Source organism: Acanthochromis polyacanthus, chromosome 12, assembly GCF_021347895.1.
Source record: "Acanthochromis polyacanthus isolate Apoly-LR-REF ecotype Palm Island chromosome 12, KAUST_Apoly_ChrSc, whole genome shotgun sequence".
Lineage (NCBI taxonomy): Eukaryota > Metazoa > Chordata > Actinopteri > Pomacentridae > Acanthochromis > Acanthochromis polyacanthus.
The window spans coordinates 41,052,146-41,068,630 of NC_067124.1; the positions used below are offsets into that span (position 1 = coordinate 41,052,146).

A 16,485-nucleotide genomic window follows, 5' to 3' on the forward strand; every position below is an offset into this window, starting at 1 on the left:
ATATGAGGCCTCGTCATAAATAAATAAAGAGAATTTATTATATAGATGCTGAGTGAAGTCTGAAATTCGTCCTTGCTGACACTGCTGTCGTCTCTCCTGCAGATGAACCGACCGATCCAGGTGAAACCAGCCGACAGCGAGGGCAGAGGAGGTGAGGAACACACCTGGACACACACACTAACACACACTGATTCAAGTTCAATTCAATTTTATTCATATAACACCAATTAATAATGATAATAGACTTCATTTCTAGGTTCCTTTCAGAACAGCCAGCTCATCATACAGAGGAAACAGAGTTAAAACACATAAAACTTAGAGATGTAAAAAATTTAAAAGAAGGGAATTTAGCAGTTTTTAAAAACAGAAGAAGAAAGAGAAAGGAGGTCAGAGAAAGAGGATGGTTTGAAGTGGTGGGTTTGGAGACGAGATCTAAAGATGTCCATCGTGTCAACGAGGGAGTTCCAGACACTGAAGGTTCCGGAGATCATGGTGGTCGTGGTGGAGGGATGCTGAGGCTGAGGGAGGAAGATGATCTGAGGTGAGCTGGGTGTGTTGATGTGGAGGAGATCAATGAGGAACAGAGGGCCTTGAAGGTTAGGAGAATGGTTTTGTAGATGATGTGGGGCAGTTGTTGGAGAACCGGGGTGATGTGGTGGAGAGAAGATGTTCTGGTGATGATCCAGGCTGCAGCGTTCTGGACTAGTTGGAGTTTATGGATGGACTGAAGACCAGCAGTAGTCCAGGAAGGAGGAACCAGAGAGAGGACCAGGATGGAGACTGAGTATGCAGACCCAGTGATGTTACTGATGTGGGTTTGGAATGAGGAGGACACCCAGACTCTGAGCTGTGGTGGAAACCAGACTGGAGCTGGTCATAGAGGTTGTTTTTGAAGAGGCGAGAGTGGATCTGAGATTAAACTGTTTTCTCCAGGATTTTTGAGAGAAATTGCAAGTTGGACGTGGGTTGTTGAAGTTGTTGGGGTCTGAAGCAGGTTTCATGCAGCAGATTTCAGAGATGATGGGACAGAACCAGAGGCGAGGGAGGAGTGGATGATGGCAGTGATCAGAGGCGACAAATACACAACTGTCAATTACAGCTACAGCTCAGATTGTCTCAAGAGACTTTACAGAACCCAAATGAACGCCAGAACAAGAAAAAATCTTTAACGGGAAGAAACCTGGAGCAGAACCTGGCTCTTTATGTAGGGGAACCATCTGCTGCTGGATGGAGGTAGAGAGGAACAGAAGAGGTGGAGAGGAACAGAAGAGGTGGAGAGGAACAGAAGAGGAGGAGAGGAGAGGAACAGAAGAGGAGGAGAGGAACAGAAGAGGTGGAGAGGAGAGGAACAGAAGAGGAGGAGAGGAACAGAAGAGGTGGAGAGGAACAGAAGAGGAGGAGAGGAACAGAAGAGGAGGAGAGGAACAGAAGAGGAGGAGAGGAACAGAAGAGGAGGAGAGGAACAGAAGAGGAGGAGAGGAGAGGAACAGAAGAGGAGGAGAGGAACAGAAGAGGTGGAGAGGAACAGAAGAGGAGGAGAGGAGAGGAACAGAAGAGGAGGAGAGGAGAGGAACAGAAGAGGAGGAGAGGAACAGAAGAGGAGGAGAGGAACAGAAGAGGAGGAGAGGAACAGAAGAGGAGGAGAGGAGAGGAACAGAAGAGGAGGAGAGGAACAGAAGAGGAGGAGAGGAGAGGAACAGAAGAGGAGGAGAGGAACAGAAGAGGTGGAGAGGAACAGAAGAGGAGGAGAGGAACAGAAGAGGTGGAGAGGAACAGAAGAGGAGGAGAGGAACAGAAGAGGTGGAGAGGAACAGAAGAGGAGGAGAGGAACAGAAGAGGTGGAGAGGAACAGAAGAGGAGGAGAGGAACAGCAGAGGAGGAGAGGAACAGCAGAGGTGGAGAGGAACAGAAGAGGTGGAGAGGAACAGAAGAGGAGGAGAGGAACAGAAGAGGAGGAGAGGAACAGAAGAGGAGGAGAGGAACAGAAGAGGTGGAGAGGAACAGAAGAGGAGGAGAGGAACAGAAGAGGAGGAGAGGAACAGAAGAGGAGGAGAGGAACAGAAGAGGTGGAGAGGAACAGAAGAGGAGGAGTGGGTGGGGCTGGGAGGGGAACAAGGAACATATGACACACAGTTCAATACATGTTTAATCAGACAGATGATTCATACAAAGTAGAAGCTAACATGTAAACTGATCCATAGTTTCCTGTTCTGGTGTACAGCTCTGGTATTAAATCTACTACATATATATCTGGTAGTAAAATTCAAATAGTATGTAGAAGAACAGATCAAGTAAAGTGATGCAGAGCAGACTGGTGGAAATGGGCAAGACTCCTCAAAATTGGCCAAAGGAATCAGACTGGTCCCAAAAAGACTCAGAAGTTGGTCAGACTGACTCAGATTTGTCCAAAATGACAGAAAGATTGTCTTCAAAGCTGAACAAATAACATCCTCACATAGTGTTAGAAAGCTGCAGGTGGGTCATGGAGACGGCGTCTTCTGTTGAGATAAAGATAAAAACACAATAAAAAACCTGATGGAAATAAAAGCAACCTCTGGGATAAAAACCATGATAAGAACACTTCTTATTGAACAAAGCTGTTTTTATAACACTTTGTCCTGAACCTTGGGAGCTCTCCTGCTGTAGATGATGGAGTCATTATAAAGGATGATAAAACCATCCTCTGACCAAACCGCCAAGCAACAAGACAAAACAGACTCCATAAAAGAAAACAGAGTCCGGATTGTTCAGTCAGTGCAGAGATAAACCAGTTTTCTGATGAGCTGATGGACCTTTGAACAGACAGACCTGCAGTTTTCATCAATTATGGTTAAAAAGGTTAACAGGAACTAGTTCTGCTGGTAAAGAAATCGTTCCTGTTGTTGCTGTCGGTCCTCGTTCAACAACACAAATCCTCATTTAACCCTTCGGCTAATCGCTGGTCAACCTGAGTCCACCGGACAAACAAGGACATCTTCAGTTCAGAGGGTTTAAACTGTCCCTCAGTGGGACAGATATAAGATCAGATGGAGAGCAGCTTTATTCATGTCCGCTCTGCAGACAATACCGCCCCCTGGTGGAGTTGGATGGCAACTTCCTCCACCGTTAGTCTGGGGCAGGAAACCGGTTCTAGTGCAGGTTCCTCATCTGTCCAGTCTGATCTCCAGTAGAACCAGTAAAATCTCAGCATTGTACCCTATAAAGACCCACAACTCCTAATGGCTCCTAATGTTCACATTTAAAGAATTATCTTTTTATTAAACATCATGAACAACCTGACATTTATGAAGAAAAATAGATTCAGTTTCATCAACATTCATCCTCAGTTTATCATTTCCACATTAAACTTCCAGATCACAGAGCGTCTACAAAGGAACACAACATTTAGTCACCTGGACCTGAACCAGAGAGGGTTTACTGGAGGATCAGAACCACAAAAGGAAGACAAAAACAAGATAAAATATTACAAAAGCAAGAAACAAAACAGCAAAAATGAGGCAAATGACACAGAACAAAACAAAAAGAGACAAAAATCTGACAAAAAAGTTACAAAGTGACAAAAACATGAGACAAACGACAAAACTCAGACAAAAACAACAAAAACGAGACAAAATATTACAAAGATGAGACACAAAACGACAAAAGAACAATGAACAATCTAGTATTTTACTTTTATGATCAAACAACTTGTCATGGTCTAGAAATGATTTTAAATTTATAGTTTTACTAATTTACAATCTGCAGTTAATGTCTTCTCTGTACTTTTTACACTTTGAGGGCCGGATTGGACCCTCTGGAGGACCACTTTTGGTCCCTGTGGAGGACCGGTTCTGGTTCGGAGGAGTAACATTTGGCCTCCTGTCTCTTCCAGAGGACAGGAAGCTGTTCGTGGGAATGCTGGGGAAGCAGCAGAGCGACGAGGACGTCCGGAGGCTGTTCGAGCCGTTCGGCAGCATAGATGAGTGCACGGTGCTGAGAGGACCTGATGGCACCAGTAAAGGTAGGACTCCAACTGGAAGCACCGGTAAGACCTGACAGACCGCCTGACTTCATCCAGCAGCACTTCTAACTTCATGTTTCCTTCAGGATGCGCCTTCGTAAAGTTCCAGGGACACGCTGAAGCCCAAGCTGCCATCAACAGTCTGCATGGCAGCCGCACCATGCCGGTAGGTAGCCCAGAAACAGCAGAGCTTAAGAATAACAGGGAAGACATGCTTTGGTCCTGAGTGTCCTCTGTATGGACAAGAGCTGGACTAAAGAATGGATAAAAAGATAAACTATCAGCTGAATCCCAATCAGAACCCTTTAGAAACGCCAGAACACGAAGAAACAAACCCTTTAGAAACACCAGAACATGAAGAAACAAACCCTTTAGAAACGCCAGAACATGAAGAAACAAACCCTTTAGAAACGCCAGAACACGAAGAAACAAACCCTTTAGAAACGCCAGAACACGAAGAAACAAACCCTTTAGAAACGCCAGAACACGAAGAAACAAACCCTTTAGAAACGCCAGAACACGAAGAAACAAACCCTTTGGAAACGTCAGAACACGAAGAAACAAACCCTTTGGAAACGCCAGAACACGAAGAAACAAACCCTTTGGAAACGCCAGAACACGAAGAAACAAACCCTTTGGAAACGCCAGAACACGAAGAAACAAACCCTTTAGAAACGTCAGAACACGAAGAAACAAACCCTTTAGAAACGCCAGAACACGAAGAAACAAACCCTTTAGAAACGCCAGAACACGAAGAAACAAACCCTTTGGAAACGCCAGAACACGAAGAAACAAACCCTTTGGAAACGCCAGAACACGAAGAAACAAACCCTTTAGAAACGCCAGAACACGAAGAAACAAACCCTTTGGAAACGCCAGAACACGAAGAAACAAACCCTTTAGAAACGCCAGAACACGAAGAAACAAACCCTTTGGAAACGCCAGAACACGAAGAAACAAACCCTTTAGAAACGCCAGAACACGAAGAAACAAACCCTTTAGAAACGCCAGAACACGAAGAAACAAACCCTTTGGAAACGCCAGAACACGAAGAAACAAACCCTTTAGAAACGCCAGAACACGAAGAAACAAACCCTTTGGAAACGCCAGAACACGAAGAAACAAACCCTTTAGAAACGCCAGAACACGAAGAAACAAACCCTTTGGAAACGCCAGAACACGAAGAAACAAACCCTTTAGAAACGCCAGAACACGAAGAAACAAACCCTTTAGAAACGCCAGAACACGAAGAAACAAACCCTTTAGAAACGCCAGAACACGAAGAAACAAACCCTTTAGAAACGCCAGAACACGAAGAAACAAACCCTTTAGAAACACCAGAACACGAAGAAACAAACCCTTTAGAAACACCAGAACACGAAGAAACAAACCCTTTAGAAACATCAGAACACGAAGAAACAAACCCTTTAGAAACACCAGAACACGAAGAAACAAACCCTTTAGAAACATCAGAACACGAAGAAACAAACCCTTTGGAAACGCCAGAACACGAAGAAACAAACCCTTTAGAAACGCCAGAACACGAAGAAACAAACCCTTTAGAAACGCCAGAACACGAAGAAACAAACCCTTTAGAAACGCCAGAACACGAAGAAACAAACCCTTTAGAAACGCCAGAACACGAAGAAACAAACCCTTTAGAAACGCCAGAACACGAAGAAACAAACCCTTTGGAAACGCCAGAACACGAAGAAACAAACCCTTTAGAAACGTCAGAACACGAAGAAACAAACCCTTTGGAAACGCCAGAACACGAAGAAACAAACCCTTTGGAAACGCCAGAACACGAAGAAACAAACCCTTTGGAAACGCCAGAACACGAAGAAACAAACCCTTTGGAAACGCCAGAACACGAAGAAACAAACCCTTTGGAAACGCCAGAACACGAAGAAACAAACCCTTTGGAAACGCCAGAACACGAAGAAACAAACCCTTTGGAAACGCCAGAACACGAAGAAACAAACCCTTTAGAAACGCCAGAACACGAAGAAACAAACCCTTTGGAAACGCCAGAACACGAAGAAACAAACCCTTTAGAAACGCCAGAACACGAAGAAACAAACCCTTTGGAAACGCCAGAACACGAAGAAACAAACCCTTTGGAAACGCCAGAACACGAAGAAACAAACCCTTTGGAAACGCCAGAACACGAAGAAACAAACCCTTTGGAAACGCCAGAACACGAAGAAACAAACCCTTTGGAAACGCCAGAACACGAAGAAACAAACCCTTTGGAAACGCCAGAACACGAAGAAACAAACCCTTTGGAAACGCCAGAACACGAAGAAACAAACCCTTTAGAAACGCCAGAACACGAAGAAACAAACCCTTTGGAAACGCCAGAACACGAAGAAACAAACCCTTTAGAAACACCAGAACACGAAGAAACAAACCCTTTAGAAACGCCAGAACATGAAGAAACAAACCCTTTAGAAACGCCAGAACATGAAGAAACAAACCCTTTAGAAACACCAGAACATGAAGAAACAAACCCTTTAGAAACGCCAGAACATGAAGAAACAAACCCTTTAGAAACATCAGAACACGAAGAAACAAACCCTTTGGAAACGCCAGAACACGAAGAAACAAACCCTTTAGAAACGCCAGAACATGAAGAAACAAACCCTTTAGAAACACCACAATGTCCAGAAATTTTCAAAAAGAATGCTTATGGCCCATACGGGGATCAAACCTGTGACCTTGGTGTTATTAGGACCACCAACAAGACACAAAACTGTCCAAATGCGACCCGGATAGGTTTGTGTTGGGACTTGAATCCAGTAGAAAATCTTTGAGGTGTTTAAAGAACAACAGATGATCCAGTAAAGAGCAGCTGGATAAAGAGTTGCTGAAGGAGACAGAACATCTGTGGTGTCCTCCAGGTTGAGTTCCTCCTTTGGATCCAAACTGTGTTCCTGTCAGGCGCTGCTGTTAAAGTTGTTCCTGGTGTGGTTCCTCCTCCAGGGGGCGTCGTCCAGCCTGGTGGTGAAGTTCGCTGACACTGAGAAGGAGCGAGGCCTCCGGAGGATGCAGCAGGTGGCATCCCAGCTCGGCATCTTCAGCCCCATGACACTCAACTTCCCAGCCTACAACGCCTACACCCAGGCCGTCAACGCCCAGGTAAGCAGGAACCTCAGAACATCTGAGCAGCATCAGAGCTCTGATTGGTCCTCAGGAACATCTGAGGAGCATCAGAGCTCTGATTGGTCGTAACCTCGTCAGCAGACATCTAAACATACGTCATCCAGCTAGCATTAACCAGCGACCAGAGATAATGGCCTCCCGATTAGATCTTTATTCATCTGCTGCTTCCATCTGACGTCTCCTCCTCCTCCTCCTCCTCCAGCAGCTCGTCCAGCAGCAGGCTCTGGTTGCCCAGTCGGCCTACCTGTCTCCCGTGGCAACGGTTGCTGCCGTGCAGATGCAGCAGATGGCGGCACTGAATGCCAACGGGATCATCGCCACGCCCATCACACCCATCACGCCGTCCTCGGGTTGGTTCCTTTATTCACTCATCTCCAGCTATGAAGTAAAACGTCTAAATTCAGTGTTTCCAGCTCCTTAAATGTGAATATTTTCTGTTTATTCCTCCTCTATGACAGTAAACTTCGGACTAAACGAGACATTGATTGATATTTTCAACCATTTTCTGATATTTTATAGACCAAACATTGGCTATTTTTAAGGAAAAAGACTTTCAGTAGCATGGGGTGGCATAGCTCAGTGGGTAGACTGGCTGTCTTGTAACCAGAGGGTTGCGGTTCGATCCTCGGCCCGTCGTGCTCATGTCGAGGTGTCCCTGAGCAAGACACCTAACCCCTAATTGCTCCAGTGGCACTGTACCATGGCTGGCCCTGCGCCTTTTTACTGTTTTCCATCAGTTTAAAGTCTTTATTTTGCACTGATTTAAGTACAGAAATGATGCACAGCTATGTGTTGGCAGGTCAGAAGTCTGGCTAAAGCTGGATTCTTGTGCATCTGCAGGTACAAACACTCCACCAACCATCGCTGCCACACCTGTCCCAGCTCTGCCTCCACCAATCGGAGTCAACGGCTACAGCAGCGTCCCGCCTCCATCCAACGGACAGCAAACGGAAACACTATACACCAACGGAGTCCACCCATACCAAGGTATCATCATTAGAATTCAGTAAGGATCAGTCCAGAACTGGAGGACATCTGATCTTCTAAATGTTTGAAAAATCCACCGTCTCTTCCAGCTTTCTGCTCCATATTGATCAGTAATAGGTATTGATTGGCTCAGCTTCCACATCAATGGTAGCATTTTTATTCCGTGTTTTAACCCTACTCTAATCCATGCTAATGTGATCTTTTTCTCAGCAGTAGAAGCTAGATATTTAGCTAGCTGTTACTGCTGACCACTGATGGAAAACAGTCCAAAGAATGAGTCTGATCCTGATAATATGAGGTAGAGAGAGACATTCAATCAAGGCTGACAATGGATGAAAAGATGGAAAATAGAAGAGAGGACATAGCTTTGCTCTACACATTCTGTAGGAACACTGATGGAGGATGGAAACGACAAAAACAAGACAGAAAATGACAGAAACCTCATCACCAGGCTCTGTTAACATGTTGTGTGACACGTTCCATGAATAATAATAATTATTATTTTAAATATTATGTTGATTAAAAAATGTTCCCATAATTACAGAGACATGAATGAAAAAATAAAACCAACAAAAGGACATTTAAATTAGAATTTATCTGTTTTATTAGAGATCCAGTTTGGTCATCAGGGAGGTGGACAAGAGAAAAATATGATTTTAGGGGAACTCCAGAATTATTTTGGATTTTATAAATATTTTAAACATTCTTTTCTCCTAGTTTTTGTAGATTTGGTCTCAGGACGAGAACATTTACACACTACTGAATGTTTTAGGGTTTAATACATGGATTACTGGATGTAAAACGTCCTCCAGGTCTGGAAGGACTCATATAAACGCAGCGCTAATGGTTAGCATGGTTTCTTAGCTGCTGTTCTTCGTCCTCACTGCTTTTATTTCTGGTTTGTTTCAGCTCAGAGTCCAGCAGCAGCTCTGGATCCTCTCCAGCAGGCGTACGCAGGGATGCAGCACTACACAGGTCAGCGACAAACACCAGAAAACACCGTCGACATGTTCATCTGATCCGGATTTAGCTCAGAATTTTAACCTCTGAAGGCCAAGCAACACTTTCTGGGTGTTTGATTGTATTTATTCAGCACAATTTAAAGTCCAGCAGCTCAGGAAACAGCCATGGAGACACAATCTGACCGTCAGAAAGACAGAAACTAAAGCTGAACTTTGATTATTTCTTTTACAACAACGGATTTTTGTTTAGACGATACGTTGGCGTTCTGCTGGACGCTTTTTTAAATTTCTGGCTGATAAATCATAAAAACAGTTTCTAGGTCATTTCTAAAGATGACTGTCTTTAAACGGGAACTTTGGTTTTTTCAACTTGGGGTCAGTTTTCATGTAATTTCATACAAGTGAGTGATGGAGAAATGAATTTTTGACATAGCTCCAGTATTTAGCCAGGCAGGCAGCTTAGCAGCTCAGCTAGCAGCTCAGCTAGCAAAAAGTATGGGGCAACTGGCCCCCCCACGTCAAAGTCCGCCCTAACGTGCTTTTCCCCCACACTGACCGGCTCAGATAGTCTCAATGAGTGTCCCACAACATACTAGAGATGAGAAGTGAAGGAAAACCTCCACATTACCTGGTGATCGCTCTTTGTTGTGGTCTGTATCCAGATCTCAGGACACTAGAAAGCAAATCTCGTTCTGAAATTGAGCGATAGCTCGCACCAAAACACTGGTGGGTTGGTGCGAGCTATCGCGCGATTTCGTGCAATTTCGGAATGAGGCCAGTTGCCCCATACTTTTCACTAGCCGAGCTGCTAGCTGAGCTGCTAGCTGAGCTGCTAAGCTGCCTGCCTGGCTAAATACTGGAGCTATGTCGAAAATTCATTTCTCCATCACTCACATGTATGAAATGACATGAAAACAGACCCCAGGTTGAAAAAAACCGAAGTTCCCCTTTAAACAGCATTGGATTTTCAGAATAAAAGCATTAAACTTTAGCTGCAATGACAACATACAGCAGATGTGAAACTGTGGAACTAAGCTCTGGACTTCATGATGCTTCATGCAGATATATGAGGCCTTAAAACTAAATCTAACAAACGTGTGTTTGTGTCGGATGTAAATATAAAAACTGCATGTATGTAAATGGACACTTGTAAACCGACACATGTTGCTTTTAGAATCCAGAATCTGCAGCTGTGTGGTGTTTATTAAAGCAGGTTGAATCCAGATCTCCTCTTTAAACGGAGGATGAAACATCTGAAGGACAGTTTGAATTCTAGTTGATGTGATTCCTCTCTGCTGTAGCGTGTTCTGTAGCGTGTTCTTGTTACTCGGCTTTACATCATCCCTGATCCTGGATCAGTCGTTGTTTACTGTTGATAGTTTCACCTTCAGACGTTCGGCTCCTCTGATTGGACGCTGCCACCTGTTGTTTCTGTCTGTCTCCTCCAATAGCGGCATACCCCGCTGCATACGGATTGGTCGGACAGCCATTCCCCCAGCAACCCGCCCTGGTTGCCCAGCAACACCAGCAGCCCCAGCAACAGCAGCAGAGAGAAGGTGAGACACTTCCTGTCCCACCGGGGCCACGCCCCCTATGGCATCACAGTGTTTATCAGCGACGTCATCATTCATCGTGTGTGTGTGTGTGTGTGTGTGTATGTGTGTGTGTAATGTGTGTGTGTGTATAATGTGTGTGTTGCATCTGTCAGGTCCAGAGGGCTGCAACATCTTCATCTACCACCTTCCTCAGGAGTTCAGTGACTCTGAGATGCTCCAGATGTTTCTTCCCTTCGGGAACGTCATCTCAGCCAAAGTGTTCGTGGACAGAGCCACCAACCAGAGCAAGTGCTTCGGTGAGGACGGGGGAGGACGGGGGGAGGATGGAGGGAGAACGGGGGGAGGACGGGGGGAGGATGGAGGGAGAACGGGGGGAGGACGGGGGGAGGACGGGGGGAGGACGGGGGAGGACGGGGGAGGAAGACGGTGGAGGACGGTGGAGGACGGTGGAGGACGGGGGGAGGATGGAGGGAGAACGGGGGAGGACGGGGGGAGGATGGGGGAAGAAGGTGGAGGGCGGGGGGAGGGCAGGGGGAGGACGAGGGAGGACGGGTTGAGGACGGGGAGGACAGGGGGAGGAAGACGGGGGAGGATCATCCAGTTGTACAGCTTTCTTCCTGGTGCTGATGTATACAGGTATATCTGCATGTTTCAGGTGACAGAGGCGTGTCTGCTTTTGTGTTGTCTTTCAGGCTTTGTGAGCTTCGATAACCCGTCCAGCGCCCAGGCTGCCATCCAGGCCATGAACGGCTTCCAGATCGGCATGAAGCGGCTGAAGGTGCAGCTGAAGCGACCCAAAGACGCTAACCGTCCGTACTAAGCGCCGCCCTGCTGGAGGTGAGGAGAAGGTGCAGCGAGCAGCAGGATGAAGCTCAAAACAGAAAAACTACTTAATCATCTCCGGAAAAGTGAAAAATACTAAAATATTGTTTTCCTTTTTTTTATTATTATTTCGTTTTCTTTCCTGCTGTTTTGATCTTTTCCTCACCTGAGATCCTCCCGTCCAATCATAATTCACTGAGGACACCCACATCGCTATGGCAACGGTCGCCTAGTGACCAATAAAGCCCCGACCCCCCCTTCCTCCTCTCGCATCGTTGTAAGTTGATTGGTTGGCCTGTGTTTGGGTTGCCGTGGCGACCGATTTGCCTGTTGTCGGTCGTCGTGTCACCGCGAGCAACCGGCCATGCGTTGACCTGCATGTCCCGTTGCCGTAGTGACCACAGACTGTGTTTGGTGCATTGTGACTTTATTTTGTATTGACCTGTGCACATACTGATCAATAACTGCCCCCAGCCAGGACAACCCTCTGATTGGACAGCTGAGATTACATCACAGATCAATTGTGTAGCTGCTGTGTTTTTGATCAGTCTCTGTCCTGTCTGGTGTCCTCTGGTCTGAGGCCTGCTGTGGTCCAGTAGTGATGGTGGTCTGTGTGTCCGTCTGTTCTGTGTTACACTCTGCTGTGTAACGTCCCTTCAGACCCCAGGTTTCCACGGCGACGGTGGACAAACGTAGAGCAGCAACAGCAAAACACGACCGGGTGTTTAGTCTGATACACCACGATACGGCCTCAGAAATAAAACGAGAAGCTCTTTAACCCTCTGAACCCTGAGCAGTTCTGACTCACTGGGTTCATCTGAAAGTCCTGCAGAACGTCATGAAGGAGGAGACAGAACTCAGAGATGTCTTCTGCCAGCAGGACGCAGAATGACAGAAAAACATCAACCTTCATTTGTTGTAATTTACTAAATATTTTGGAACCTTGAGTTTCCAGAGTGACTCAGAATTTTCCATAAATGGTCAAAAAATATCCTACAGTGTGTCCAGGATGGTTTGAAACCTGATTTAAATCAAAGTTAGTCCAAAGTGACTCAAATTTGTCCAAAGTGACTCAGATCTGTCCAAAGTGACTCAAATTTGTCCAAAGTGACTCAAATCTGTCCAAAACGACTCAAATCTGTCCAAAACGACTCAAATCTACTCAAATCTGTCCAAAGTGACTCAAATCTGTCCAAAACGACTCAAATCTGTCCAAAGTGACTCAAATCTGTCCAAAACGACTCAAATCTGTCCAAAACGACTCAAATTTGTCCAAAGTGACTCAAATCTGTCCAAAGTGACTCAAATCTGTCCAAAGCGACTCAAATCTGTCCAAAGCGACTCAAATCTGTCCAAAACGACTCAAATCTACTCAAATCTGTCCAAAGTGACTCAAATCTGTCCAAAGCGACTCGAATCTGTCCAAAACGACTCAAATCTGTCCAAAGCGACTCAAATCTACTCAAATCTGTCCAAAGTGACTCAAATCTGTCCAAAGCGACTCAAATCTACTCAAATCTGTCCAAAGTGACTCAAATCTGTCCAAAGCGACTCAAATCTGTCCAAAGCGACTCGAATCTGTCCAAAGTGACTCGAATCTGTCCAAAGTGACTCAAATCTGTCCAAAGCGACTCAAATCTGTCCAAAACGACTCAAATCTGTCCAAAGTGACTCAAATCTGTCCAAAGCGACTCAAATCTGTCCAAAGCGACTCAAAGTGACTCAAATCTGTCCAAAGCGACTCAAAGTGACTCAAATCTGTCCAAAGCGACTCAAATCTGTCCAAAGCGACTCAAAGTGACTCTTTGATGATACTTTACCATTTCTGACAGCTTAAAGTGCTATTTCTGATAAAAACCCACGTTTTAAACGTTAAATCCACGAACTGTTCTACTGATGATGGAAGACTACGGAATCTGTAAAATGTGACAGTTTTTTTCTGTTTTCCAGTTTGTGAGAACTTTTCTGATTTGTGTCCTTATTAAATGTCGTCAGGGTTAAACTGGCCTCTAATCGCTGGATTTCAGACACTGTTTGGTTTTAGTTTCTTTTCTCCTTCGTATTTTTCTCTCTTGGTCTTTTTCTTCTCTGTTTCTATCTTCTGTGGCGTTTCCTCCTTTTCTTCAGCTCTTTCTGTCCCTCTAGCTGGTGTTTGAGGTAACGGCTTTGTGGTTGTCATGGTGGAAAAACGAGTGCCTCTTGCTTATTGGAGAACAGACTTCAACTATAGGAATTCTGGGAGAAAAATAAGAGAACAAAACGCAGCATCCCCAAGAACTGGAGGTGAATTTATTCCTCCACCTTATAAATACAACATCCTGCTTCTATTTCTACGCCAACTTTCACAGAACAAGAAGCCAGAGAAGCTGTAAAAAGCAAATAATTAGAATTTTAAAACTAAAACCATCACCCAGAATTTCTATCCTGCTGATGCCAGACAGTGATGCATGCTGGGAGTGGTGTTTGCTTAATGGAGGCACGCGTCCGTCAGGATCCAGAGATTTACGACGTTTACCTGCAGAAACACCACAGGAGAGTTTCACTGTATGGAGCTGCATGATCCAGACACTGAATGTTTGAAAGCACCGTGATCTGCAGACACAGCGCCAGACTTCCTGCTTTAACCCTCTGAACTCCAGTTTGTCATCTCTGTGTTCCTCTCACCATGACTAGCTCGATGTTTGTCCAAGACTGCTGTCAAAATCTGTCAGAAATTACTCAAATTTTGTCCAAATGACTCAGAAAGGGTTGAAATTCAGTCAAATCTTTGCCACAGTGATTCATAAATTGCTCAAACTGACACAAAAATGATCCAAAATGACAGAAAATTTGTCCAGCATCACTCACAGACAAAAATTAAGATATTTCTCAAAAAAAGACTAAAACAATGAACCGACTTCTGTCAGTCTGTCAAAAATGACTCATAGTTGGTCTAAAATTAGACAGAAATGACCAAAAGTTGTTCAAATTTTGTACAAATGACTCAAAGGGTTGAAACTGACTCAAGTCTTGCCCACAGTGATTCATAAACTGCTCAAACTGACACAAAAATGACAGAATATTTGTCTCTGAGAAAACACTGCCTGCAGTTCAGCCTGAAAACTCTGACGATTGGTCACAGCTGAGTCGGTCGTGGCTGTTTAGTGCAGAAGTTGTCGTCTTTTACACATTTAACTTCATGCTGACGCTTTATTTTTGGTCATTTTTTCCATGATATGAAGTGATTTTGATGAAATATCAGGATTTGGGCATCAGAAAGCTCCAAATCAGATTGTTCTTTCTGTTTTTTATTCAGTTTGTGACTGATTAACGGCGTTTTTGTTTTAAGCTAACATGACTTCCAACCCCCTCGGAGGGTTTCTGGGGTTCAGAGGGTTAAAACTCACCTCCTGGAAACCAAAAGTCAAGCTGTAGCAGCATCCCAACCTACTGTGAGGGTTTGGCCGCTAGCTGCCTCCAGAGGAGCCTTGTTTGTTTGTGTGTTTGGTTGGTTGTTTGTGTGGCAGATTTGTTGGACAGAAAATGAAAAAGTGAAGTTTGTGGGTTGTTTTCTAACGTCTCCTCCGTCCTTCTCTTCTTCTCCTTCCTCCCACAGGAGACCTTTCAGAGTCCAGCCCAGGAGGAAAAGCCCAAAACCCCAGAGCTCAGTTTCAGACCGACTGCTGCCTGCCGACATCACACACACACACACACACACACACACACACACACACACATTCTTGTAAAACTACCATGAGGAGGCCGACTTGGCCCTGTGGTCGTTCAGAGACACCATGTTCCTGATGCCCTACAGCTCTAAAAAAAAAAAAAAAAAGATCAGGCATGAAGTAAAAATTCTGCCAAGTAACACGCACATACATTACACACACGACAACACACACACACACACACACACAATCTTGTAATACTACCATTAGGAGACCCACTTCAGGGACACCATGTTCCTGTTGGCCTACAGGGGGAAAAAATGAAGCAGGAAGTAAAAAATTCTGCTGAGTAACACAGAGAGAGAGAGAGAATCAGGGTGTTTCTGGGTGTTTTGGGGTGTTTTTGGGTGTTTTGGTGCAACAGCGACACTCAGATCCAGAGGGATGTCGATCTTTATCACCAGGATAAACTCTATCACACGACTAATATACAGGGATGATGTTTGATAATAAAAAAATACATAAAAATACAAAAAGAAAACAGAAACGATGAGTAGGTTTAGAGAGACTTTGGAGGAAGATCCCTAACAAACGTGTACATAGTTTAGTTTACAAAGAGCAGCATTTAAAAAGAAATGCAGAAAGAATTTAGATAAACACTGAGCAGGACACATCAACATTATTATTATTATTATTATTATTACCACTAGTAACATCATCATCTCCATGAAAAGGATTATTACATTCCAAAAGTGTAAAATGATGGGAAACAAATCACTAACCTATTTTAAATTTCTACTTTAGATTTTAGGTGAACCACCACGGGGGGGGCGGGGAGGGATTTTACTCGGGAGGTTTTAATATTTAATATTTGAACTATTTTTAATTTATTTATCAATTATTTTGTTTATGGGGGATGGGGGAGGGTTCAGTTGCTGATATTTTCATTTTAGAATTTTCTAGACGAGAAAAAACAGACATAAAAACGTTGGAGGGCCTGTTTCTGCCAGACTCTCACAATCGAGTAATTATATGTATGTATTATTAATTATTACAGTGATTATATTTATTTCTAATTTATTGAATCCTGTTTTTTGATCCACTCTCTCTTTTTAAGTTTAAATAAAAAGTATCATGACCGAGCCGTGCAGGTGTGAATTATTCAGGCTTTTTCTGGGTTTTTGCACCTTTGTCTCATCACCAGCAGGGAGCAGAGTCACAAAGGGAAAGCAGAGAAGAAGAACAGCGTTTTACAGCCACATGAAGCTGCTCTTATCTCCAGGACTTGTTGGGGAGTGGACCGTTGTTTATCAGGACTCAGAGTTTTATCTCTTTTCCAGTAAACT

General features: G+C 44.4%; 1 protein-coding gene and 1 long non-coding RNA gene across 11 annotated transcripts in view; both read left to right on the forward strand.

The window, feature by feature from the left end:
- The window catches only part of LOC110959705 (CUGBP Elav-like family member 3), a 36,941-nt gene extending 20,663 nt beyond the window's left edge, over positions 1-16,278 (forward strand). The window contains exons 4-15 of one of the 3 annotated variants that reach the window (XR_007945337.1): positions 103-151; positions 3,872-4,000; positions 4,087-4,166; positions 6,986-7,141; positions 7,371-7,515; positions 8,006-8,152; positions 9,062-9,127; positions 10,566-10,670; positions 10,823-10,966; positions 11,363-11,507; positions 11,664-11,769; positions 15,088-16,278. Coding sequence is in view for 1 of the 3 variants with exons in the window: in XM_051956291.1 (XP_051812251.1) it covers positions 103-151; positions 3,872-4,000; positions 4,087-4,166; positions 6,986-7,141; positions 7,368-7,515; positions 8,006-8,152; positions 9,062-9,127; positions 10,566-10,670; positions 10,823-10,966; positions 11,363-11,490 (1,152 nt within the window). In the remaining 2 variants the exon portion in view is untranslated. Of the gene's footprint in view, positions 1-102; positions 152-3,871; positions 4,001-4,086; positions 4,167-6,985; positions 7,142-7,367; positions 7,516-8,005; positions 8,153-9,061; positions 9,128-10,565; positions 10,671-10,822; positions 10,967-11,362; positions 11,508-11,663; positions 11,770-15,087 lie in introns of all 3 variants that reach the window. The other 2 variants (XR_007945336.1, XM_051956291.1) reach the window with 2 other exon arrangements.
- On the forward strand, positions 159-3,858 carry LOC127536343 (uncharacterized). 8 transcript variants are annotated; one of them, XR_007945339.1, is made up of 3 exons: positions 159-1,376; positions 1,453-1,514; positions 1,582-3,858. It is a non-coding gene; the product is annotated as an uncharacterized LOC127536343 (long non-coding RNA). The 8 variants fall into 8 exon arrangements; XR_007945344.1 differs by having other exon boundaries at positions 1,472-1,514; positions 1,663-3,858; XR_007945340.1 differs by having other exon boundaries at positions 159-1,333.
- Positions 16,279-16,485: the final 207 nt, after the last annotated feature.